This window comes from Carcharodon carcharias, chromosome 1 (genome assembly GCF_017639515.1).
Source record: "Carcharodon carcharias isolate sCarCar2 chromosome 1, sCarCar2.pri, whole genome shotgun sequence".
NCBI classification, from domain to species: Eukaryota; Metazoa; Chordata; class Chondrichthyes; order Lamniformes; family Lamnidae; genus Carcharodon; species Carcharodon carcharias.
Window position 1 is genome coordinate 119,316,036 of NC_054467.1, and position 25,628 is coordinate 119,341,663.

General features: G+C 42.9%; 1 protein-coding gene across 4 annotated transcripts in view; it reads left to right on the top strand.

Moving 5' to 3' along the window:
- The first annotated feature begins 541 nt into the window (after positions 1-541).
- The window catches only part of LOC121285135 (PACRG-like protein), a 77,095-nt gene continuing 52,008 nt past the window's right edge, over positions 542-25,628 (top strand). The window contains exons 1-4 of one of the 4 annotated variants that reach the window (XM_041201318.1): positions 542-620; positions 5,552-5,696; positions 6,756-6,922; positions 18,165-18,232. In XM_041201318.1, coding sequence (XP_041057252.1) covers positions 6,776-6,922; positions 18,165-18,232 — 215 coding nt within the window. In that variant the 5' untranslated portion in view covers positions 542-620; positions 5,552-5,696; positions 6,756-6,775. Of the gene's footprint in view, positions 621-5,551; positions 5,697-6,219; positions 6,369-6,755; positions 6,923-18,164; positions 18,233-25,628 lie in introns of those variants that run through there. The other 3 variants (XM_041201330.1, XM_041201341.1, XM_041201352.1) reach the window with 3 other exon arrangements.

Below are 25,628 nucleotides of genomic sequence, written 5' to 3' on the forward strand. Positions count from 1 at the left end.
AATGGTCTACTCCTGTTCCTAATTCTTATGTTGTTATATAGCAGAAATCCATAACCCTGAGTAGTGGTCATGCTCGAACTGAAGAACAGGACCTTCTGTATAGTGAGGACTCGAAACATCAACTTTGTTCTTCTCCGCCGATGCTGCTAGACCTGCTGAGTTTTTCCAGGTATTTCTGTTTTTGTTTTGGATTTCCAGCATCCGCAGTTTTTTTTTGTCTTTACCTTCTGTACAGTGCTCTGGGATATATTATAATGTTACCTTTAAGTTGTTGGTGAAAGTGAGGCAGGGACAAACCCCTCTGAAACTGAGCCCGCAGTCGGGAGGGAGTGAGGGACTGGAGTCAAACTTTCAAAGAAGACATTGACAAAACACTCATAAGCCCAGAGAAATTATATGCGGGCATTTAAGTGAAACCTAAAAGCTGCAAACACGAAGCCGCCAGAAACTCCCGGAGACGAACCGGCGATTTCCGACTTCGCGTTTCCGACAGAAACTGGCGGCTTCCGTAGAGAGAAAGGCTGCCTGGCAACGGCGAAGAGAGAGAAGGTAAATTAGAGAGAGAGAGAGAAGGTTAAATAGAGGTGATGTTGACAACGGTGGAGAGCGAGAGAGGGAAGGTAAGAGTCGAAATGGGAGAGGTAGGCGTGGGGAATGGAGAGAGTGTTTCAGTGACAGAAACAAGGTTCAGTAGAGGGAAGATTGAGAGAGAGGGATTTAGAACAAAAGTTGTTGATTGAGCAATTTCGAATTGACTAATTTCTGTACAGGATCCTATTCTATCCCCCTTCACTCCTCCCTCTCCCATTTTGGTGTTTAGTTTTAACTGCTCCAGAACCCTTGCTCAGTGAAGTATGTCTCAATCATTGAAAAGATGGTCAAAGAAACTTGTCTTTTGACAATATTTTCATTTATTTAAAAATTAAGCTGTTAAATGTGGATTTTTGATTAAGTATGCTGCAGTTTCACTGCTGGAGGGTATTTAGGACTTACTGTCTCCCAACTTTGTGTTTTCCCCTCCTTGTATGAATCCCATTCTTGCTTCAGTAAGTCCAAGGGATGCAGACTTGAACACACTTGACCCAGAAATGTTTCAGCCGTTCGTTGGCAGATCTGGCTGGATGCATCATGCCCTGATCTCCTCTTGCAAAACTGCTCAGAATTCCAAGATCAACCTGAAATGCAATGGCAATCCAGCTTCTTTTCTCTACTACTGACTGTCTCCTTGAATTCCCTTCCTCTGCCCAAACTGTGCACAAAGCACATGAGTTCCCTTGTCATTAAGATTGAGACCACCCATTTAGCTCTCATCATTTACCCACAAAGCCATTCCGCTCTGCTCCAACCCTGCAACTTCCTCTAGTTTCTCTTCTGTCTTCCTTCATGATCTCTCTGAACTAAGCTTGTGTATGAGTCCCATCTTCTGTTTCTTTTTTATTTAACCAATTCCCACCGACCACCTAATTTCCTTTCTCCCACTCTAGTTGATTATATATACTGTTCCCTTGCCTGATATTTCTTCTACTCTTTCAAAACTGCTGTTATCACTCCCTCAGATAACCCACCCTTGACTCTTTTTTCTTTGCCAATTACTGCCCTACCTCTAATCTTTCTTTGCTTTCTCGAATCCCTGCCCATTTTCCTGTGATTTCATATTTGAATTTCTTCAATCAGGTTTTTGTCCCTGCCAGCATAGAACTGAAATGACCCTAAAAGTCACAAATTACATCCAGTGTGACTGACTGTGGTGCACAATACTTCACCCTTCTCAACCTCTCTGCAACCTTGACATGATTGACTGCACCATCCTCCTCCAATGCTTCTTCTCTTTTGGCCAGCTGAGTAAGGCTCCCCTTATCATCTGCACCAAGTCCCGCTCACCTGTGCTCATGATCTACATTGGCTCTTGGTCCACTAATGTGACAATTTGATAATTCCCACCCTCATGTTCAGATGTCTCCATGGCCTTACCTCATTAACACTGTAACCCCCTCTAGACCTCCAATCCTCCAACTCTGGACTATTGTGCATCTGCCATTCCCATCACCCCAATGCCAAGCAGCCTTGCTTTCAGTCGTCTTGCCTCTAAACCTCCCCTTCTCTACTGTCTCTCCAGACTTCAGGACATTTGTTAAAATGTAGGTCTTTGACCAAGCTTTTAGTCACCTGCAGCCAATAATAATATTCTATTAAATATATTCCTTTGAAGCACCTTGGGAATTTTTTCTATCTTGAAGGCACTATATAAATCCGTGTGGGTTTTTTTTTAAGGATCAGTGCATTGTTTATCCATTTGATGGCATCAAACTTCAAAAGTGTAATCTTTCAGACTTTTGTGATAAGGCTTTTGTTCGTAGAAATTGTTATGAAGAAGGACAAACAATGAATGAGAAACCTTGGCACTATATCTATGCATCTATAGAAAACATATGTTGTGTTTTTATTTTCCATCTTGTCTTTTAAAGAATTGTGCCTTTTGAAATCATGAAGGAATTATTTGGCATAGATTTAAGGAACAATTGTGCACATATTCTCATCTCTTCGGTATTTATGATTTTTATTGCTTTCCAAAGACGGTTACATATCAAAGGAATTAGCCTTTTTATTCAATACCTGGCCTTTGTGGCAGGTTTTTCTTTTATGGAAAGATCTATTAACAGTGTCCACCTAATTTCCCTAGAGATCTTGTGCTGGTTGTAAATATTTCAATTTCCTTTCCTTACTCAAGTAGCTACATAAGAAAGAAAAGAACAGAAGGAAAAGGCCATTTGGCCCTTCAAGCCTACTCCACCATTCAGTGGGATCATGACTGATCTTCTATTTCCAACGCCATGTTCCTGCACTATCCCCAAATCCCTTGATGTTTTTATTATATAGAAACCTATGAATCTCAATCTTGAACATACCTTTGTTATAATTCAGGTCACCAGAAATTTGAGGGATTTCAAATTTGATGAGTTGACCAGAATATTCATTTTTAATTAATTCTTTCATGTCAACTTTGAGCAAGCTCCTCTGTTTTATATTTTACCAGATGATTTGAGAATTTGGTCAATGTTCTGTTATTCTGCACTTGCAACTCCAACTTAGATAGTAAATGTGTTCAGCATGATTGTCTGGAATTGTTTATAGAAATGAGGTGATTTGCTAATTTATTTGTGCTGAGAAGGCTGCTTATGAAAAACAAATTTCATTTTTACCAGTGGCTGCAACTACTGGAATTACACAGAATATGCAAACAGAAACAAACATTCAGCCCAACTAGCCCATGTTGGCATTTCCACATGACCCTCCTCCTATCTTTCCTCATCTAACTCTATGAGCATAATCCTCTATTCCATTCTCCCTCCTGTGCTTATCTAGCTTTAAATGCATCTGTATATTGCAAATACTCCCTGTGGTTTCACATTCTCCTCACTCCCCAGGTAAAGAAGATGCTTATGCACTCCCTATTTGATTTCTTGTTCATTGTATTGATGGGCTCGAGTTTTGCTTCCCACCCCCCCCCCCCCCAAGTGGAGGCACTTTCTGTCCACTGAGATATTTATCTATCTACTTCTAAAGACTAAAGAAGATTACAAGGAGATTTGATAGGATAGAAGTGTTCAAAATCATGAGGGTCTGGACAAAATAGATGGGAAGAAACTATTCCCATTGGTAGAAGGATCCAGAACCAGAGGATGATTTAAAGTGGTGACAAAAGAAGTAACAGTGACATGAGGAAAAACTTTTTAAAGTAGCAAGTGGTTAGAAACTGGAATGAGGTGACTGAGAGTGTGGTAGATTCAATCAAGGCCATCAAAAGAGAATTGGATAATGATCTGAAGAGAAAAGGTTTGCAGGGCTATGGGGAAAAGGTGGGGCATAGCCAGCATGGACATGACAGGCTGAATGGCCTCCGTTTGTGGATGATTCTATTCTATAAAGCCATCCTGACCCAAAACAACACACCATATTGGGAAGTGGGGAGACATGTACAGTAATTGTCTCAATAACTCTGACTTCTGACGCTGGTGAATGTTTGTTTGAAATAACTAAATAGTTTTGATGGAATATCAAAGAGATTTAGGTGTTCATATATGCAGATCACTAAAAGGTAGCAGTCAACTACAAAAAATGGTGAATTGAATGTTAACCTTTAGAATTAGAGGACCAGAATATAAAGGGGAGAAAGTTACAAATCCCTGGTTAAACCACATCTGACATATTGTGTATGGCTCTGGACATCAAACCTTTGAAAGAAGATACTGGCATCGGAGGGAGTGCAGTGCAGATTCACCAGAATGCTATTCGGGCTCTAAAGGTTAGATTATGAGGAAAGATTGTATAAACTAGGCTAGTGTTCCCTTGAGTATTGAAGGAAATTAGTACGGTAGATAGAATAAAACTTTCCTGCTTTTGGGGAGTCTAGGACAAGGGGATATAGCCTCAAAATTGGAACCAGGCCATTCAGGAGAGAAGAAGGACTTGCTGTCAGCCATGGTTCATATAGTAGTACTCTTGCCTCTGAGTCACAAGGCTCCGGGTTCAAGTCCCATTCCAGGAATTGAGCACAAAAATCAAGGCTGATGTTCCAGTACAGTACTGAGGGAGCATTACACTGTTCAGACGAAACAGTAAACAGAGGTCTCATCTACCTGCTTGAGTGGATGTAAAAGATGCCACCGCACTATTTTGAAGCAGGGCTCAGAAGTTGTTCCTGATGCCCTGTCCAATATTTATCTTCAACATCTCAAAAGCACAAATTATCTGGTTACTATCACATCACTGTTTGTGCGAGTTTGCTGTGTGCAAATTAGCTGCTGTGTTTCCTACATTACAAAAGTGACAACACATCAAGAAGTATCTTATTGGCTGTAAAGCATTTTGAGACCTGTTGGTGGTCACTATATAAACTCTCCAACAAAAAGCAGTAGATGGAAGCTTAATTCATTTTAAATGTGAGATTGATAGATTTTTACTAGTAAAGGGTTTATAATATATGAGCCAAGGAAGTTGAATGGAGTTAAGATACTGATCGGCCCTGGTTCAGACTTAATGGAGAGAGGTCACAGAAGCAGTGAGTGCAAAGTTCTACCACCTCATAAACTACCAATTTCATTTACCGATGTAAAAGACTGAAACGCTGGCCTGTATTCTATGTTCCTACTTAATGGTCATGTTGCTGGACTGGCAACCAATGGATTGTAAATTGTACGTTGTAAAATTGAAGTAAATAAGCGTGCTAATTTGTGGGCTTACACCAGAATCAAATGAGCATGAAAGCTACAAACAGAACCAGCCACCTCCATCTGGTCAGGCCTGCATGTGACTTCAGCCCCACATTACATGGTTGACTTTTAGTATGTTTTGCAGTGCCCCAACCTCACTTTTTTCAGGGCAATAAATGAAACCATGCATTATTGGAGTGGAAGTCGTTCTGTTATATGTGCTAAAGCTTCTGCAGTTTGCATCATTTATGTTACAGGACTGATTCCATGGCATTGTCAGTAAAAGACAGACAAATGCGTATCTAGCTACTTCACGTTGTGATTTGCATTTTGTTTTCTAGCTGCTGGATCTTTCTGCATGTCTGTGAAGATCCGTTGGGTCAGTGATCTTTGGACAAAAGCTGAATTTGCAGTCTCCCTATGCCCAGCAGTGCCATGGTCACATTTACTTTATCATTTCAGTGCTGCTGCCTCTACAAAATAGAGGCAAGTAAGGTGGAGACAGTGCTGCTCCTGAAGTTTGTGATGATAATAACAATGATGTAAGGTACATATAGCAGTACTTTGAGCAGCATTTTTAAGATGTAGGAATGGACTTTACTCAGATTGGTAGGTAAGTGGCAGGCAGCACAGGATTTTTCCTTTCTCACATCACATTGCCACTAACCTGTTCAAGTTTCCTTAGAAGAGCCTGATTCTGTATTTGAGATAGATTTGTAGCAATAACACCTAATGTAGCAGTATTGCCTATTGGTTTACCACCATTGGAAAGAGAGGAATTTTGTAATGTTTAAAGTACTACAGCTGATTAAAGGAACATGCATTTTGCAACAGGGAGCAGCAGAACTTTGCAACAATGAGGCAGGAATGTGTATCCATGGGTGCTGGTAAGCAGCAGAGAGGGCTCCCAGATGTACTGATGCTTTGGTGGATGTCTTTCAAGCTGAAATATGGTTCAGAAGAGAAGGAACCTGGGGAGACTGAGGCCATAATCAAGAGGTCCAGACTTAATGAAGGGAAGTCACAGAAGCAATGAATGCAAAGATCTACCACCTCATAAACTACCACTTAGTGCAGAAAGAGGGTAAATGGCCTCACAAGTTGATGAACATAAGTGAAGTCATTGTTCCACTTGCACAGCCTGCAAAAATGATACAGGTATGACGCATTTCCTTGATGTCGCAACTATTCACAGGATCTGATGCTCCCAGCATGTGAATAATTTTCCCTGTTCTTTGTCCTCCCACTCTTAGAACAATTTTAAATTGATGACTGCTTGTCACCGACTCCCCAACCATTTGAAATGATCTTTCACAGGATAATTCATTATTGCTGTTCTGTTATAAAATGCTTCTTAAAATCAGAGGAAATGGCAAAGTTACCTTAAAGGTCACGAGGAAAAGTTTATCACATCACTTTTGGCTCAACATTGCCTAAGTAATGGGAGGCCTTCCAGTCGCCTGCCACAGGTACAAAGGGCACCAAGTAATAGGAGGAGATTGCTTTTTTTTAGAATAAATAGGTAATTTTTTCTTCTTCATGCAGTTGGAAGTTATGTAAAAAGAATGTCGTTGTCATCATCTCGTGAGAAGTCTAAAATTGAAGCACAGAGAAAGAAGAAATCAGAGTCAGCAACAAATAATCTTACGGCTGCCACTGTTAAACCATATCCAAGGCCTAGTGACCGGCTAAACCCAAAAACCATCAACCCAGTAAGTTTCCACAAGTTTCCATTGGCTCTTACCTGAGGTTAGCCTTAATTCCATCTATTGATAGTGAAGTTCAAACTGAAAAATGCTGTATTGGAAAACTAGCTAATGTAAGATTTCAGGAGCTAATCATGTTGCCATAGCGGGTGGGGTGGTCGGGAGCTATATTGTTTAAGACCGAGATAGATAGGTTCTTGATTGGTAAGGGGATTAAAGGTTACGGGGAGAAGGTGGGAGAATTGGGTTGAGAAACTTATCAGCCCTGATTGAATGGCGGAGCAGACTCGATGGGCCGAATGGCCTAATTTCTGCTCCTATGTCTTATGGTCTTACATAAATAAATTCTTGGAGAAAGCTGGATTTTGGCACCTTGACAAATTTATGCTGAGGAACCAGAGGGGAGGTGGTGGCATAGTGGTATCGTCACTGGTATTCCAGAGACCCAGGGTAATGCTCTGGGGACCCGGGTTCAAATGCCACCACAGCAGATGATGAAATTTGAATTTGATTAAAAAATTCTGGAATTAAAAGCCTGATGACCATGTTTGTTGTAAATCTGGTTCACTAATCTTCCTTTAGAGAAGGAAATCTGTTGTTCTTACATGTGACTCTCTAGCCAGTGATGCCCACATGAACGAATAAAGAAAAAAAACAAAGGAAGTCTTACTAAGAGACTGTCTGGGCTTTTACCTCCTAGTGTAACTCTACTAGAATGAATGATGAATGAAACACTGATCAGTTAGATGGAAGTAAAATAAAAGCAGAAAATACTGGAAATACTTGTGAAGAGAGAAACAAAAGTTAACGAGGTAACTTTTCTCAGCACTCTGGTTGTGATGGGCTTGGAGGTGAGATAATAGGGGTCAGAACAGCTCCTGACACATTCCTGCCATCGGCCGAGAAGCCTGGAAGGCGGAATTGGCTTCCCACTCCTCAGAGGTGGGATCCAATTATCATAGTTAAGGCCCCAATTAGGGACGATTTTGTGGCCTTGCTAGCTCAGAGTGCCCCCCCCCCACCTGCCACATGCGCAGAGCCCACCAGCTCAATGAAGGAGGCTCCCCTGTGGCAGACTGGGGGCTATCAGAGCCTGAGGCTCCATGCTGCAAAGAGCGGACTGTGAGCTTTTATGCCACAATCAGGAAATGACCCATTGCAGGTGCTTCCCTTCCATCCCTTTGTACCTGCTGGCTTAGATCCTTTCTAGTTGTTTACTGCTATGTAGGCTGGTGAAGGCACCTCTCATGTTGAGGCACCCTCAACCCCTCCCAATTGACACTGCAGATCTGCTGGCAGCATTGAGGGCCTGCCCACTCTCATTAATTGGATGATGAACACAAAAGCAGACATAAGAGAGCTGCCTCTGGGAATATTGCTCTGCCGATCTTGCTCCAGCAAGTACAGGCTCGGGACCCCCTGACATTGGAACCTAAATCGGGGTCCTGAAGCCTGCAACAAAATTGAATCCATTGTTTTGGGTTTGTGGCTGGTTTCTCTCCAGCTGCTGTCAAACCTGCTAACTATATCCAGCATTTTCTGTTTTTATTTCAGATTTCCAGAATTCACAGTTTTTTGCTTTGTCTTTGGATTGAAATAAATTTAATTTATTACCTTTCGATTAGTTTTCACTCACTTCGGAGTGAGAGTATGAACTGTTTCTCGTCAAATCACTAAGGAAGAAACCAGATCACAAATCATATGCTAAATACTGTTTATTGGTCACAAATCACAGGTTAAAATTAAGGTTGGATGCATAAATGCTTAATAAACATACCTAAGTGTAACCAGAGTTACTTGCAAGCTGAACAATGAATCATTAATGGATGGTGTTACTTAAAACATGTTGCAGTTCAGTGTAGCACTGTAAGTCAACACTAATGGTTGCTGGTCAATAATTAGCAGCAAAATGAGCACTGGGTCTGAAGTAATTAATTAATAAGATTTCTTTAAGAGTACTTCCTCAGGGTGACAAGTTAACAGTTTCAACCAACCAGTCTATCCACTAGCTGAAGTCTACATTTGTAGTAAACCATGCTCAAGTTTACATAATCTGCAACTGGTATGGTTGTTTTAACCTTTCTCCCCTGAATTGGGGGCTTTAGCTTCTGGAGTGTTGAATTGATGTACCCCTATGTGGCAGAGCTGTCATTTTCATTTGAATGTGTTTTAACTGAACACATCTTGCAGCATGAGCGGCGATATCTGAGCTGACTTCACTTTCAACTTCCTTGATCTCAGACTACTAATAATTAAATGACACTTTTAGTACCACCTGAATGGCTGGTGTAGCATCCCAAGCTAACTCTGTGTTTTACTCCTTTTTCTAATATGCAGCACTTATAAGGGCAGCTGTACCCATTTGCTAGGTTTCTTAAAGAATAAAGAGAAGCTAAGTGAACCAGGGCTACTTCTCCACAAATGCTGAGAAAGACAGCTTGCTCTCTCTAGAAAAAAATACTGCAGGCTTTCTATTACAGCTACTAATACTGACTATGATTCGTTAATACTGATCAATCGGATGGGTACAAAACCCTCCGTTTTTATATTTTAATTTTCTCAAGAAATGTCCTTACATTCACTTTGCCAATACAGATGACAAGTATGCCAGAAGGTTTTGCTCTGCCTTTTTGCAATCAAGTGTGATAAATAAAGGGTAGAATATTTAGGTCCTGATGGTTGTGGGAATGGAGCTAAAAATAGTGGCTCCAGCCAATGTACCAGTTATCTATCACCTTTTCTGCTGCCTCTGATTTTCCTCAGGATGGGGAAAGACGGGACCTGGTAATCCATTTGATTTGGGATGAGGCCAGTGAATCCTATTAAGGAGCACATTGTTAACTCATTGGGGGCTTGTTTGGGATTTCGCTGGGGGCATACAGGTCAGGGACATACCGGCTGCAAGGACATGACAGCTCACTGACGTGCCAGCCATTGCCATACCATGACATTAGGTGAGCCCATAAAAGGGAGTATGGCTGAGAGGGGCACTCGGGTGCCATCGGGTGTATAGAGGTGGGCAGAGCGATTTGTATGCAATCAGGCAGAACAAAGGCTTTGCAGGGAATAAGGAGGGTGTAAGGCTTTCAGACATTATTGGTTGTCCAGCTGAGCACAAGGAAGGCAATAGTAGTAATGGGAGCACAATTCTCAAATATTGGGTCTAGTGGTGATGACGATCAACTTCCTCAGCAGCAGAGGCAGAGCCCCAGGTATGAAGAGGGCAGAGGTGAATGATGAGGAGCAGGAAGGTAAAGTAAGCCATAAGCCTCAGCTCCGTGGACATGTCAGAATATCAGTGCCAATGGAGACTGCACCAGGCAGATGGTCACAGATTTGTGCCCTCCTGATGGAAGACCTTGCAGCACTTCTTGCCATGCCCTGCAAGCAATTGTCAATATCATTATGGCCTTCAACTTCTTCACCTCTGGTTCCTTCCAAAGATCAGCTACACCTTGTATGTTACTGAAGTCCTGTTTGTGAAAGCTGGATAGTACATTTATTTCATGACAGATGGGGCCTCGCGGGTACAAAGGGCATTGGTTTTCGCAGCCATAGCAGGATTCCCCAGGTGCAGGATGTCATTAATTGCACCCATATGATCATCAAGCCACTGACTGACTAGCCAATGAGGCTCATCGACAGGAAAGGCTTCCATTAACTCAACATTCAACTGGTCCATGACCGCACAAGCACTTCCTGCTTGTGTGTGCTCACTTTCCTGGCAGCTGCCATAACTCCACCCACGGCAATCCAGGTTGCCACAGCTCTTCATTCTACTCCTTAGCTTTATGGCTGTACTTTAGGGGACAAGGGTTATCCCTTGAAGAGATGGCTACTAAAGGATTGCCCTTAACATGACCCTGAGATGGAGGCACAAAGATCCTACAACCGAAGATAGCCACTCACAAGGGCTGCCATAGAGCAGGCCATCAGGCTTCTCAAGTTGTGATTCTGCTACCTGGACCAGGTGGGTGTTGTCCTGCAGTACACTTCTTCCAGGGTGTCACATTATGAATCTCTGAAATGAAACAGCTTATTGGAGTAAAAGGAAGAAGCGAGGAGGAGGATGCAGTACACAGGTGTCCTGAGCTACACAGGGAGTTAACCAGCCTTGGTGCAGGACTCGAGTCTCGCCGTTAATGACAGAGATACCTGATTCCGGCATGTTTCAGCGGAGCCCTTCTAAACCATGGCTTTGAGCACAAGCTCCACCATTGAAACAGTGGACAATCTCATGGATGATCTGGAACTCACTTTGAGCTTCCTGTGAGAGCACCTCCTCCATTGAAGACACAGTCTGGAATAGATTCACTCTTGTTGCCATGTGTGATGCAGATCTGTCCTGAGGTCTTAGTGTCCACCTTGAATGTCTCTTGCTTCCCACTTTTCCAGTCCCGCCTTTAAAGAATGGAAGCTCACATGTCTGGCATCATGTGTGAATATTTATAGTGTGTTCAAAAAGTGCACATTTACAGATGAGGCAAATTCCAGCAACATACTCAGTGCTGCAATCAAGGCAGTGGCCTTTGCTCTCGGCTACTTCTATGTAGTGCTCCCTTTGTGGCCATGGATGACGTGGAGGCAGCCTGCTTGCTTATTTATGCTTGCGGTGAGATGCACGTGGTTATTGTCCTCATTGTCACTCACCATACTCACCAAGTCACTCACCATCCTGACTTGGAAACATATCGCCGTTCCTTCACTGTCGCTCGGTCAATATCCTGGAACTCCCTCCCTAACAACACTGTGGGTGTATCTACACCACATGGACTGTGGCTGTTCAAGAAGGCAGCTCACCACCCCTTCTCAAGGGCAATTTGGGATGGGCAATAAATGCTGGCCCTGCCAGCGAAGCCCACATCCCATGAATGAATAATTTTTTTTGAGTTGTGAGAGGCACCGGCATCAGTAGAGGGGCAGCCTCTGCCACTGGGCTTGCTGCGTAGGTGGTTCCTCAGCCAGTGGACCAAGGAGGCCAATGATGATGCCCCATGAGGGTGGCACCCACATCCTCCCCGGTGTGCCTCAGCCCCTGGTTGGCAATCTGGCTAGAGAGGAGCACCATTTGGGGCACAACTGGCATCCACTTCAAATATCTCTGTGCCATTATCACCACTGACCGGTCCATAGTACAGAATGTGGCATGCATTCTGTGCATGTCAGTGCACTGCTTCTGCAAGCGCTTGGAGTGCGCCGACACATGGGTGTCCATGAGATTGAGACAAGCTTCATCATTGAGACATGGCCAATGTGTACTATGGTGCACACAAGGTGAATGGACTTCTCCTTTCTCAGCCGTTACCCACGCTGTCTTGGGGAACTCTGACCTGTAGGAGCACATCTGTTCCAGATGGTCTAGATAGAGCCTCCTTTCTTGTGATTCTCAAGGCCCTGAATCTGTGTCCAGCTGAGTATGGTTGTGTCTGTCCTTCATCCTCTGAGTGGGCTACCCATGGCAACCTCTACTTCTCTCACCTCCTTTTGCTCACTCATGATCTACTGTTCACCCAGTACCACCCTATCTAATCACTCACTGATATGGAAGTATCTGTGTTGGTGGAGAATTTGCTTGTAAGATGTGGGACTGTGTTTGCTCTGCTGCCCCTGTTTCCCGGGAGTGCCCCAATGCCATTGCAGGACTCTGGCATTCCCCCTCCAAGTCACAACCTGAGGGAGACCCGAGAAGAGATCATGCGAACTAGCCTTTGACAGCAGAAGCCACTGCAAGGTTGAGGCTTCCCAGCGCAGCTGAGTCTTTGGCTTTCTGTCGAACAGAAAGAAGGGCACTCCACCTCCTTCACTTAAAGATTGTAATTATCTTTTCACCTTCTCCACCAAGAATGTCCACCTTGCCTTCCCCAATTTGCTCCTGTGAGGCAACCCTTGCCACCTCCGTGGCTCCCCACTTCATGGATGTCACAACGTGGAGACAGGGTACCCCTCCTTCTCCTATCAGAACCCTTTCTCTGGCTTTTCTCCTGCAAGGACAATAGAGAAAGAGATAAGGCACTGCTGGCCTCTGTGACAAATGTCAGTGGCCTATATACTTAGGAAGTTGTATGTATCAGAGCTGAAAAGTTTTCAATGTTGCAATGTCTCTGAACCTTGCTGCAGGGTCATTAAGTACCCTTGGCACATACTCCTCCCATTTTCAGGAACAGCATGTGCCTGATGTATCTGCTGGAGGTTGAATATCCAAAGGCATGTTGTGCCAGAGGAAAGATGGTCATATTGAACCTTTTCTGGCAATGGACCCAGCTTCTGCAGACCACATTTGTGTGCTGACAGTCTCAGCCATCTGCAGCTATATCAGATTTGTTCGGGAAGGTGACTTGCTCCTTCCACCCTCCAAAATCTCCCTATCTCTCCCTATCTCTCAAGGCCTCCAGAAGAACCTTGAGATTGGCATTGCAGAATTGAGGGGCAGTCCTGCCGGGTGCCAACCATCAGCTTTTCCTTAAACCCTTGTGCTTGTATTTTCTCCTGCAAATGGCTGCTGTAATGTATAAATGGGGCATGAAAGCCTTTAGTCCCACCCCTATTCCCATGGAGTCCAGTGACTGTTATTGAGCCACTTGGGCATGACTTTTCCCCAGGAAGACAGACTTTGATGTCAGAATCTTACTTCAAAAATAATTGCTGATTTGGACCATTTCCAGGCCTCAATACTGCAACTTTGTTTTGGGGTTAAGTCAAGGAAGCCTTCAAGGTCCTCCCCCACCCCCCACCACACTCAACCATTTCTCAAGTTTATCACAGGGAAGGAGAGAAGTGATATATTCATAATAATATAAAAGCAAAAAACTGCGGATGCTGGAAATCCAAAACAAAAATAAAAATACCTGGAAAAACTCAGCAGGTCTGACAGCATCTGCGGAGAGGAACACAGTTAACGTTTCGAGTCCGTATGACTCTTCAACAGAACTAAGGAAAAATAGAAAAGAGGTGAAACATAAGCTAGTTTAAGTGGGAATGGGACAAGTAGAGCTAGACAGAGGGCCAGTGATAGTTGGAGATTGCCAAAAGATGTCATAGACAAAAAGACAAAGAGGTGTTCAAGGTGGTGATATTATCTAAGGAGTATGCTAAAAGGTGACGTTAAGGGTAGAAAGCAGGATGAGCAAGGTACAGATAGCCCTAGTGTGGGTGGGGTTGGGGGAAGGGATCGAAATAGGCTAAAAGGTAGAGATAAAACAATGGATGGAAATACATTTAAAAATAATGGAAATAGGTGGGAAAAGAAAAATCTATATAAATTATTGGAAAAAAGGAGGATCAGAAAGGGGGTGGGGATGGAGGAGAGAGTTCATGATCTAAAATTTTGAACTCAATATTCAGTCCAGAAGGCTGTAAAGTGCCTAGTCAGAAGATGAGGCGCTGTTCTTCCAGTTTGCGTTGAGCTTCACTGGAACATTGCCGCAGGCCAAGGACGGGCATGTGAGAATGAGAGCAGGGTGGAGTGTTGAAATGGCAAGCGACAGAAAGGTCTGGGTCATGCTTGCGGACAGACCGAAGGTGTTCCGCAAAGTGGTCACCCAGTCTGCGTTTAGTGTCTCCAATGTAGAGGAAACCACAATGGGAGTAACGAATGCAGTAGACTAAATTGAGAGAAGTGCAAGTGAAATGCTGCTTCACTTGAAAGGAGTGTTTGGGCCCTTGGACGGTGAGGAGAGGGAAAGTAAAGGGGCAGGTTTTGCACCTTCTGTGGTTGCATGGGAAGGTGCCGTGGGACGGGGTTGAGGTGTAGGAGTGGATGGATGTGGACTATGGTGTCCCGGAGGGAACGATCCCTGTGGAATGCTGCCGGGGGGTGTGAAGGGAAGATGTGTTTGGTGGTGGCATCATGCTGGAGTTGGCGGAAAAGGCGGAGGATGATCCTTTGAATGCGGAGGCTGGTGGGATGATAAGTGAGGGCAAGGGGGACCCTATCATGGTTCTGGGAGGGAGAGGAAGGTGTGAGGGCGGATGCACGGGAGATGGGCCGGACACGGTTGAGGGCCTTGTCAACGACCGTGGGTGGAAAACCTCGGTTAAGGAAGAAGGAAGACATGTCAGAGGAACTGTTTTTGAAAGTGGCATCATCAGAACAGATGCGGCGAAGGAACTAAGAGATACAGGAAGTGGGGTGTGAGGAGCTGTAGTCGAGGTAGCTGTGGGAGTCGGTAGGCTTTTAATGAATATTGGTGGACAATCTATCACCTGAAATTGAGGCAGAGAGGTCAAGGAAGGGAAGTGTCAGAGATGGACCATGTGAAAATGATGGAGGGGTGGAAATTGGAAGCAAAATTAATAAATTTTTCCAGGTCCAGTTGAGAGCATGAAGCAGCGTCGAAGCAATCATCGATGTACCAGTGAAAGAGTTGTGGGAGGGGGCCGGAGTAGGATTGGAACAAGGAATGTTCCACGTACCCCATAAATAGACAGGCATAACTGGGGCCCATGCGGGTAACCATAGGCACACGCCTTTTATTTGGAGGAAGTGAGAGGAGTTTAAGGAGAAATTGTTCAGTGAGAGAATAAGTTCAACCAGATGGAGGAGAGTAGTGGTGGATGGGGATTGTTCAGGCCTCTGTTCGAGGATGAAGCGGAGAGCCTTCAGACCATCCCGGTGAGGGGTGGAGGTGGAGAGGGATTGGACGTCCATGGTGAAGAGGCGGTTGGGGCCAGGGAACTGGAAATTGTTGATATGATATAGGGTGTCAGAGAAATCACGGATGTAGGTGGGAATGTGGACAAGGGGAGAGAGAATGGAGTCAAGATAGCAAGAAATTATTTCTGTGGGGCAGGAACAGGCTGACACGATCGGTCTGCCAGGACAGTCCTGTTTGTGGATTTTGGCTAGGAGGTGGAAGCGGGCCGTCCGAGGTTGGGAGACTGAGGTTGGAAGCTGTGGAAGGAAGATCTCCAGAGAGATGAGGTCAGTAACAGTCCTGGAAACAATGGCTTGATGTTCAGTGGGGGGTTCATGGTCCAGGGGGAGGTAGGAGGAAGTGTCTACGATTTGACGCTCAGCCTCTACGAGGTAGAGGTCAGTGTGCCAGACAACAACAGCACCACCCTTGTCAGCGGGTTTGATGACAATGTCAGGGTTGGACCTGAGAACCAAGTGCAGCAAGTTCAGAGAGAGACAGGTTTGAGTGGGTGAGAGGAGCAGAGAAAGTGAGAGGACTGATGTTACGCTGACAGTTCTCAACGAAAAGATCAAGAGAAGTTAAGAATCCAGAGGGAGGGGTCCAGGTGGAGGGAGAATATTGGAAGCGGGTAAAAGGATCCATTGAACGGGGAGAGGACTCCTGCCCAAAGAAGTGAGCCCGGAGACAAAGGCAGCGGAAGAAGAGTCCAGCATCATGCTGAGCCCGAAATTCATTGAGATGAGGGCGCAAGGGTATGAAACTGAGTCCTTTGCTGAGCACTGAATGTTCAGCATCAGAGAGGGGAAGGTCTGGGGGTATGGTGAATACACAGCCAGGGCTGGGATTGGAAGACGGGATGGGGACAGAGGGACGGGCAGGGGTGGAGGGTCCTGGATGGGTGTTGGTGTCGATGAGTTGTTGGAGCTTGCATTCCTTTGCACTTGAGAGAAAGAGAAAAAGTTTCTTATTGAGGCGTCGGATGAGGCGAAGAATAAAATGAAACTGGGGGCACGGGCAGCTTAGAAATAAGGTGCGTCGGTGCTGCTGGAGGGAAAGGTCGAGTGTGTTCATATGGCGGCGCATAGCACTGAGTGCGGATCTCAGGTTGCAACGAGAACAGCAGTCCGAGGAGTGTTGTATGTCCCAGAGATACCTGCAATCATGTTCCATTATGTTTTTCACGCAAGGTCTATGCTAGGGATAATGGGATACCACCCTTTATAGGCTGACAGCCGCAATCACCTCTATCCTTGCAGCCTGTATCTGTGGGGCCTTTTACTTTTAGCACCCATCAAATATTTTCCTTGATGCTCTGTGCTGCGAGCAACATCTCCACTGATGTATCAGAAAATCTGGGGTCACTTCGAGCTGCTGCACCTACCCCTCCCCTCCACCCCCACCCCTGTCATCTTGCTGAGAATTAATGTTACTCTTTTAAATGCTGCGCCAGAACAATACATTTTACTGCCACTGTAGGAGCCAGCCTATGCGTGATGGTTTTGTGGCTTTCAGGATGCTCTTCATAGCTAACCTGGATTCTGAGAGGAACTTGCAGCATGTTAGTGGTGGTCTCACATTTGTGGGTATTAGGACTGTCCTGCTGCAAATCTGCCAACTGGAGGAAACTGGCTGACATTTAGCCTTTCGATGTGACTTAGCAGAAGCCAGATTCCACAATATGAGCGTATGCAGTGAGAGTTTCTAGGATTTATTAATAGCATTTAGTCTGCTCAGATGCAACAATGCCTTTCTTTAGCTTTTAACAGTATCTATTTTGATTTTCAAAATTTTTGCTGAGAGATTAGAGTACAAATTGCTGTCATTTTCCCCCTCTTTGGAAGAAGTGAAATAATTACTGTCTGAACTTTGCCAATTGAAAATAAAAATACATTTTATTAAAACAGCCTTCTGTTCGTTTACTACGCCGGAGAGACAAGCACAGGAGCAAAACCTGCATATTTGTTTATGCAGCTGTCAGATTTATTTCTGCCAAACTCCAACTTTCCTCCTGAGCATTGTTTAACTCTGATTTCTTCTCCATCGCTCCTCTACTTCTTTCTCAATCTGTAAATCTCACTGATTAAGCAAATAAATTAGTGACCCATTGTACACCAATGTCCTAGCTGCTCCATTGCCCTTGTAACGCTGTTAGCAGCTAGTAGTTCCAGCAACTCGCAGGGCAAAAGTTTTGGAGCTGATGGGTGAGAGTAAAGGTCTAATTAGCACAGCATGAGATGCTCCACTTCAGCAAAATCTGGGCCAATATATATTACCTGGCTATTTCTATAAAAATAGCAAGTCCTCTGACTCGCCACAGGAGATGTCCTGCAAGATCTGCTTAGAGAGAGAAAGACACAAATATAAAGTTCTTAATGATCAGTTGTCTAGACTTTATTCAGTTTGTTCTGCTGGAAACATTGTGATATTGTTAACTGCATAGTACAGGCATTCGTGGCAATACCCAGTGTATTTTATCACCTTATGTGTCTGAGAGAAAAATCAAAAGTTAACATCTTTGAAATAGCTATGTTATATACTATTGTAGTGTGTTGGACATTGGCTTTGTTGTAATGACTCAGATATGACATGTTACAATGACATCTTTCTTTCAGTTCAGCGACCCATTGAAGGAACAATCTGTATTTGCCGCAGCATATGCTAAAAGAGAGATTCCCTGCAGGTAATTCCTGAAAAAGAATAATTGATATTTGGCACTGATTGCAGGTGCCATCTAATGGACCAGTGTAGATAACATCAGAAAACACTTAAAAAGAAATTGTTGCATCATCCCTTAGTTGCTGTTTTTTGTATAATGTCTGCTGATAATTTTATAGATTAATTTTAATGTCATTTTGTGTGATAATGAAACATTCAATATATAATGTATTTAATGTATCAATACATTAACTAACAGTGAACTCTGTAGTGTGCTCTCAGACATTTAAAATAATTTATTTATTTGATAATGTCAAAGCTGTCTAAAATACCAAGCGTATTGAGGTTTGAGCATTAGATTCTATCATATGGGGAATGCAGGAGGGTAGTGCCACGAAGCTATCAATGTATATTATTGAAAATTATTTGTCTTTTAAAATAGACGTTTGGTCTATGGGTTTGTCTTAATTGGATTAAAGCCAATTAGTCTGGGTGCTTTGATGTATACTAGTTTTGAGATGTAAGAGAGGTGGGGTGCATTTGCATTTTGTTGAATAGAGCATTCAAGAAAGGCAGTGAAATCTGGCACTTAGCTATCAGAGACCAAGCAATGTTTATATTACTAATAAAATTGGTACTATAAAAGGGGTTTTATTGTTAGAAGAGTTGGTGTTCAAAGGAAAAACAGAATTACCTGGAAAAACTCAGCAGGTCTGGCAGCATTGGCGGAGAAGAAAAGAGTTGACGTTTCGAGTCCTCATGACCCTTCGTCAGAACTGTCGAAGGGTCATGAGGACTCGAAACGTCAACTCTTTTCTTCTCCGCCGATGCTGCCAGACCTGCTGAGTTTTTCCAGGTAATTCTGTTTTTGTTTTGGATTTCCAGCATCCGCAGTTTTTTTGTTTTTATCTTGGTGTTCAAAGGGTTGGTGATACAATGAGAATTTACATTCAGTGAGATGTGCTGGCTGTAACAGATTGCAATTTCGTGTGTGCAGAGCAGAGGCATGTGGATCAAAGCCTATAAGCCTACCACTGTGATGGCAAAGGAACCAAAGTGAAAGGAACCTCATTTTGAATTTGTAAGGTGAAAATACTTTGCCTGGTGTTTGCTTAAAATCTATGGGTTGCTGTTGCCTTTATGGAGATTAGTTTGGGAATTTGTCAAAGGTTATTTTAGTTGTAATTTGTAGCCATGTGTATATATTTAACTTGTGTAATTAATAAATATCTCATGTAGTTTGATATGAAATCTCTTGCGAACTGGTGATCTGATTCCTGAATTTAGAGTTGCATCTCAAACATACCACTTAAAATATAGGTTATGACAGTTGTTTAAAGTTTCCCTCTGGGTGTTTTAAATAACTCTGCTTTGCCAACTACTGGGTCATAACAATTGGGGGCTCTAGCAGGATAAAAATATTTCTGATTCCTTGATTGGTTTGAAATTGGTGAATCTTAATGTAACAAGTACGAGAAGCACTTTTGATTTAGGAGTTGGTGAGGTATTCTAGAAGTGGAGAGACTGCAAGGTGGCTTTGACGATTGCTGAGACTTGTCTGGGAGTAGAATATATAACTCTGATTGGGTTCGAAAAAAATAACCAGAAGTAAGTTAACAGAGTTAGCAGATTAGTTAAAGTTGGGTTTACCTGAGGGTGCTAGGAAATCAGATATAATTAAAAGCATAGCACAGTATCTACAGATGGAAGTGAAACCTGACACTAATGAGTCACACCTGGAGGTAGTGAGACTTCAGTTACAAATGAAGACGCTTGAATTTGAACAAACAAAGGAACTGAAAAAAACTTGAATTAGAAGCAAAGGACAGAGAAATGATTTTTAAAAGCGAATTAGAAATTGTGAAGAAAGAGGAGGAGGAAAGAGAAAAAGGGAGAGAGAATTCCAATTAAAAATGTTGGCAGTGAAAGAAGAGACGCCAGGAGGTGGGAAGGACTTATCTCCAGAGTAGAACCCAGTGGGGAGATGTTTAAAGTTGTACAAGCTCTTCCAACGTTTAAGGAAAAATATATTGAAGCATTCTTTATTTCATTTGAAAAGCTGGCTTAACAGATGAAATGACCACAGGAAAACTGGATGTTATTATTACTGCCTATGCTGTTAGGTAGGGCACATAAGGTATATGCTTCACTATCAGAGTAAGTGTCAGTGAATTATGATGTGTTGAAAAAAGCTATTTTGAGTGCATATGAGTTGGTTCCTGAAGTATACAGGCAGAAATTTAGCAATATGAGAAAACAGCCTTGGGCAAACTTATATTGAGTTTGAAAGAGTAAAGTAAAGCAATTTTGACTGGTGGATACGAACGTTAAAAATAGAGACAGCCTGTGAAGCTGTTGGGAAAGTAATTCTTTTGGAAGAATTTAGAGATTCAATCCCTTTGGTAGTGAGAACTCGTGGAGGAACAGAGGGTTGATTCTGTAAGACAAGTAGCAGAGATAGCTGAAAATTCAAACTAAACCTTGTTGCCCTTTCAAACTGGAAAAGGATAAAAAGTGGTCACACCATAGGTGAAGATTACACAGGCAGAAAGGGAATGGGTGACCATCAGGAACAGTAAAAGACTGAGGAAGGTAGTGCAGGAGTCCCGTGGTTATCTCCCTCTCTAACAGATATACCGCTTTGGATACTGCTTGGGGGATGGCCTCTCAAGGGAAAGCAGCAACAGCCAAGTTCGTGGCACTGTGGGTGGCTCTGCTGCTCAGAGGGGCAGGAGGAAAACAAGTGGTAGGGCTACAGTGATAGGAGATTCAATAGTTAGGGACACCGACAGATGCTTCGTGGCCGCAAACTTGAATCAAGGATGGTATGTTGCCTCCCTGGTGCCAGGGTCCAGGATGTTACTGAGCAGCTGCAGGACATTCTTGGGAGGGAAGGTAAACAGCCAGTGGTTGTGGTACACATTGGTACCAACGACATAGGTAAACTAAGGGATGAGGACCTGCAAGCTCAGTACAGGAAGTTAGGAGATAAATTAAAATGCAGGACCTCAAATGTGGTAATCTCAGGATTACTCTCAGTTCCACGTGTTAGAGCAGGAATAAGAGGATAGACCAAATGAACACGTGGCTGGAGAGATGGTGTAGCCGGGAGGGATTCAGATTCCTGAGGCACTGGAACCGGTTCTGGGGAAGGTGGGACCTGTACAAACTGGACTGGCTGCACCCAGGCAGAGCTGGGACCACTGTCCTTGCGGGGGCTTTTATTAGTTCTATTGGGGAGTATTTAAACTAGTGTGGCAGGGGATGGGATCCCAGGAGTAGGATCAGATAGGTCAGATTCAGATCAGAAAAATGGAGGTAGAACATTAGCTAGGGACGTTGTGATAGGCATGGAGTTACAGGAGAAGCAAAGTTTAAAAAGTGTCCAGCAAGGGAAATTGACGGGGTTAAACTATTTATACTTCAATGCAAGGAGTATTACAAACAAGGTAGATGAGTTAAGGCCACAGGTAGACACATGGCAGCAGGATGTCATTGCTATAACGGAGACCTGGCTAAAGGAGGGACAAAACTGGCAGTTTAACATCCCTGATTATAGAGTCTTCAGACATGATAGAGTAGGAGATAAAAAAGGAGGCGGGGGGTGGGGGGTAGCACTAATGGTTAAAGAATCAATTGCAGTTGTGAGAAGGGATGATATACTAAATGGGTCAACAAACGAGGCTTTATGGATTGAGCTTAGAAATAAAAAAGGGGCAGTCACACTACTGGGCGTATACTACAGGCCCCCAAATAGTGAAAGGGAGAGAGAAGAACAAATATGTAGGCAAATTTCTGCTTGTAAGAACAAGAGGGCAGTAACAGTAGGAGACTTCAACTATCCTAATATCACCTGGGATTTAAACAATATAAGGGGCACTGAGGGAGAAAAATTCATGCTATGTTCAGAAAAATTTTTTCAACCAATTAATGACAAACCCAACGAGAGGAGATGCAATTCTAGCCTAGTCTTGGGGAACAATGAAGGGCAAGTGGGCTAAGTGACAGCTGGCTATGGAAAAAGACAGAGATAAGGCAGGAGTAAAAGTCTTGAACTGGGGGAAGGCAAATTTTGCAGAAATGAGAAGCGACTTGGCTGAGGTGGACTGGACAGCACTGCTGGAAGATAAAACAGTGGAAAACCAATGGGAAGTAATAAAAAGCGAGATCCTAATTGTACAAAGTAGACATGTCCCCTACAAAAATAAGAGTGGTACAGCCAAATCTAGACCTCCCTGGTTGTCCAGAGGAACACAAGGGAAGATCAAACAGAAAAAGAAAGTGTACTTTAGGCACAAAGGACTAAGCACTGCAGATAGCCGAGATGAATATAGGAAGTGCAGGGACAAAGTAAAAAAGTAAATAAAGAAATCAAAGAGAGGGCATGAAAAAATATTAGCAAGTAAAGTTAAAGATAACCCAAAGATGTTTTATCAATACATTAATGCTAAAAAGTTAGTTAAGGAAAAAGTAGGACCTCTCAGAGATGAAGATGGAAACTTGTGTGTAGGTGCAGAGGCTGTGGGAAGGGTTTTGAATGAATATTTTGTCTCCGTGTTTACATAGGAAAGGGTGGATGTAGATATAGTAGTCCTGGAGGAACACTGAGAGATATTGGACAGGATAGTCATAAAGAGAGAGAAAGTACTCGAAGGGTTGAAATCTTTGAAAGTGGATAGTCACTAGGGCCAGATGGATTGTTTCCGAGGCTGCTGAAGGAAGTCAGGGAGGAGACAGCAGGTGCTCTGAGGATGATTTTCCAATCTTCACTAGATACCGGAGAGTTACTGGAGGATTGGAGAAATGCAAACATAGTTCCATTATTTAAAAAAGGATCAAAGGAAATGCCAAACAATTATAGGCCAGTTAGTCTTACGTCGGTGGTGAGCAAATTAGTAGAATCAATCCTGAGATAGGATTAACTGTCATGTGGAAAGGCATGGACTAGTCAGGGCTGGTCAGCATGGATTTGTTAAAGGTCTTGCCTCATGAATTTGATTGAATTCTTTTAGGTGACAAGAAGGGTTGATGAAAGTAGTGCAGTGGATGTTGTCTACATGGTTTTTAGCAAGGCATTTGACAAGGTCCCACGTGGCAGATTGGTCAGCAAAGTAAAAGCCTGTGGGATTCAGGGTAATGTGGCAAACTGGATAAAAGGTTGGCTTTGTAACAGGAAACAAAGGGTAATGGTCGATGGATGCCCTTGCGAATGGAAAGTTGTCTCAAGTGGTGTTCTACAGGGCTCGGTGTTGGGACCCTTGCTGATTGTGTTGTATATTAACGATTTGGACGTGAACGTGGGGGGCATGATTGGGAAATTTGCAGATGACACAAAGATTGGCCGAGTAGTGGATAGTGTAGAGGATAGCCATAATTTCCAAAATGATTATAGAAGGGTTGGTGGAGTGGGTGGTAAAGTGGCAGCTGGATTTTAACATAGATAAGTGTGAGGTCATACATACAGAGAGGTCAAACAGTTACAGGGATTACACAATAAATGGGAATATACTAAGAGGGGTAGATAAAGTGAGAGATCTTGGCATACAAGTACACAGGTCCCTGAAGGCAGCAGTTCAAGTAGACAAGGTTGTAAAGAAGGCATATGGAATGCTCTCCTTCATTGGCAGAAGTATAGAATATAAAAGTAAGGATATAATGTTGGGATTGTATAAAACATTGGTAAGGCCACAACTGGAGTATTATGTACAGTTCTGGCCACCACATTACAGGAAGGACATAATAGCTCTGGAGAGAGGTTAAGTCTATGGGTCTATCTTAATTGGATTAAAGCCAGCTAGTCTGGGTGCTTTGGTGTATAATAGTTTTGAGATGTCAGAAAAGTAGAGTGCATTTGCATTTTGTTGAATAGAGCATTCAAGAAGGGGAGTGAAATCTGGCACCTAGCTAGCAGAGACCAAGCAATGTTTATATTACAAATAAAATTGGTACTATGGAAGGAGTTTTATTGTTAGAGGTGGAGTTCAAAGGGTTGGTGAAACAATGAGAATTTATATTCAGTGAGACTGCTATAACAGATAGCAATTTTGTGTGTGCAGAGTAGAAGCATGTAACATCAAAGCCTGTAAGCCTACCACTGTATCTGCAAAGGATCCAAAGTGAGAGGAACCTCATTTTGAATTTGTAAGGTGAAAATGCTTTGCCTGGTGCCTGCTTAAAGTCTATGGGTTGCAGTTGCCTTAATAGAGATTTGTTTGGAAATTTGTTAAAAGTTATGATGGTAATTTGTAGCCATGTTTATATATTTAACTTGTGTAAATTAATAAATGTCTCATGTAGTTTGATATAAAAACCTCTTGAGAACTGGTGATCTGATTATTAAACTTAGATCTGCATCACAAACATACCACTTATATAGGTTATGACAGTTGTTTAAAGTTTCCCTCTGGGTGTTTTAAATAACTCAGCTTTACCAACTGCTGGGTCATAATAGGCAGTAATACTTAGCTCTACTTATTATACAATTCCTAGCCAAGCAATATCAGTTTGATATTTTCATCAACAGATAACAATGAACTGTAATCATTTCTTTATTGTTTTGCAATGGTACTGGTCACAGTCAGTTCAAAGAAGGAACTAATGGTTGATTTTATGAAAACATACTGCTGACATGGAAGTTCACTGAGATTTCCTCCAATTTATATCTGCATGCTTGTAACTCGATTGAAACAAAATCCAAGAAGCTATATTATGTAACAAAAGTAAAATATTGATAAGATTCTCTTATTGCATATTGAGCTTGTACACGAAATAGTGATCCTGTGTTATACTGAAATGTAAATATTTTGCACTTGGCACTGGATAGAGAGTTAGGTGTACACTGAGAGGAAAAATTTGAGTAGAAACGACACTACACCGACAATATCAGTTCCTTGGGGACAGGCTGTGCCTTAGGCTGTAATGTAAGTGACTCTCACAGCATCCTTCAATCATACCAATGAGGATCACTGCGGGCCGTCTAAGTATCGGCCCGCAGTACTGTCTGCCCCCAGGAAACCAATATAAGTAACAAGTTATTGCCCTTTTTATCCCTGAGGTTTACTTGTGTTTGTTAGTGTGTGATGCATATTAATTTCCTAGGGTAGCCTTTGAATGTTGATGAAAACATTTGACAAGTATTCTGTCACTGACATTAAAAGAAAGGAATTGGATAACCTATTGGCCTTTTGTCTTTGGCATTAAATACTTCCCAGAGTATTGGTGTAAAGATTTCTAACAACAACTGCAAAATACTCCACTGGGAGGGTAGTTTGTAGAGACAGAGTCTGCAATCACGAGTTGTTAAAGTAAAACTAGACCTTTAGTTTGTGTTTAGGTCTCTAGTCCTTTTTCTCTTTTTCTTATCGATAGCTTGTTAAGTAAAAGGTAGATGCTGGTGTGTATAAAAAACAATTATAATAAGG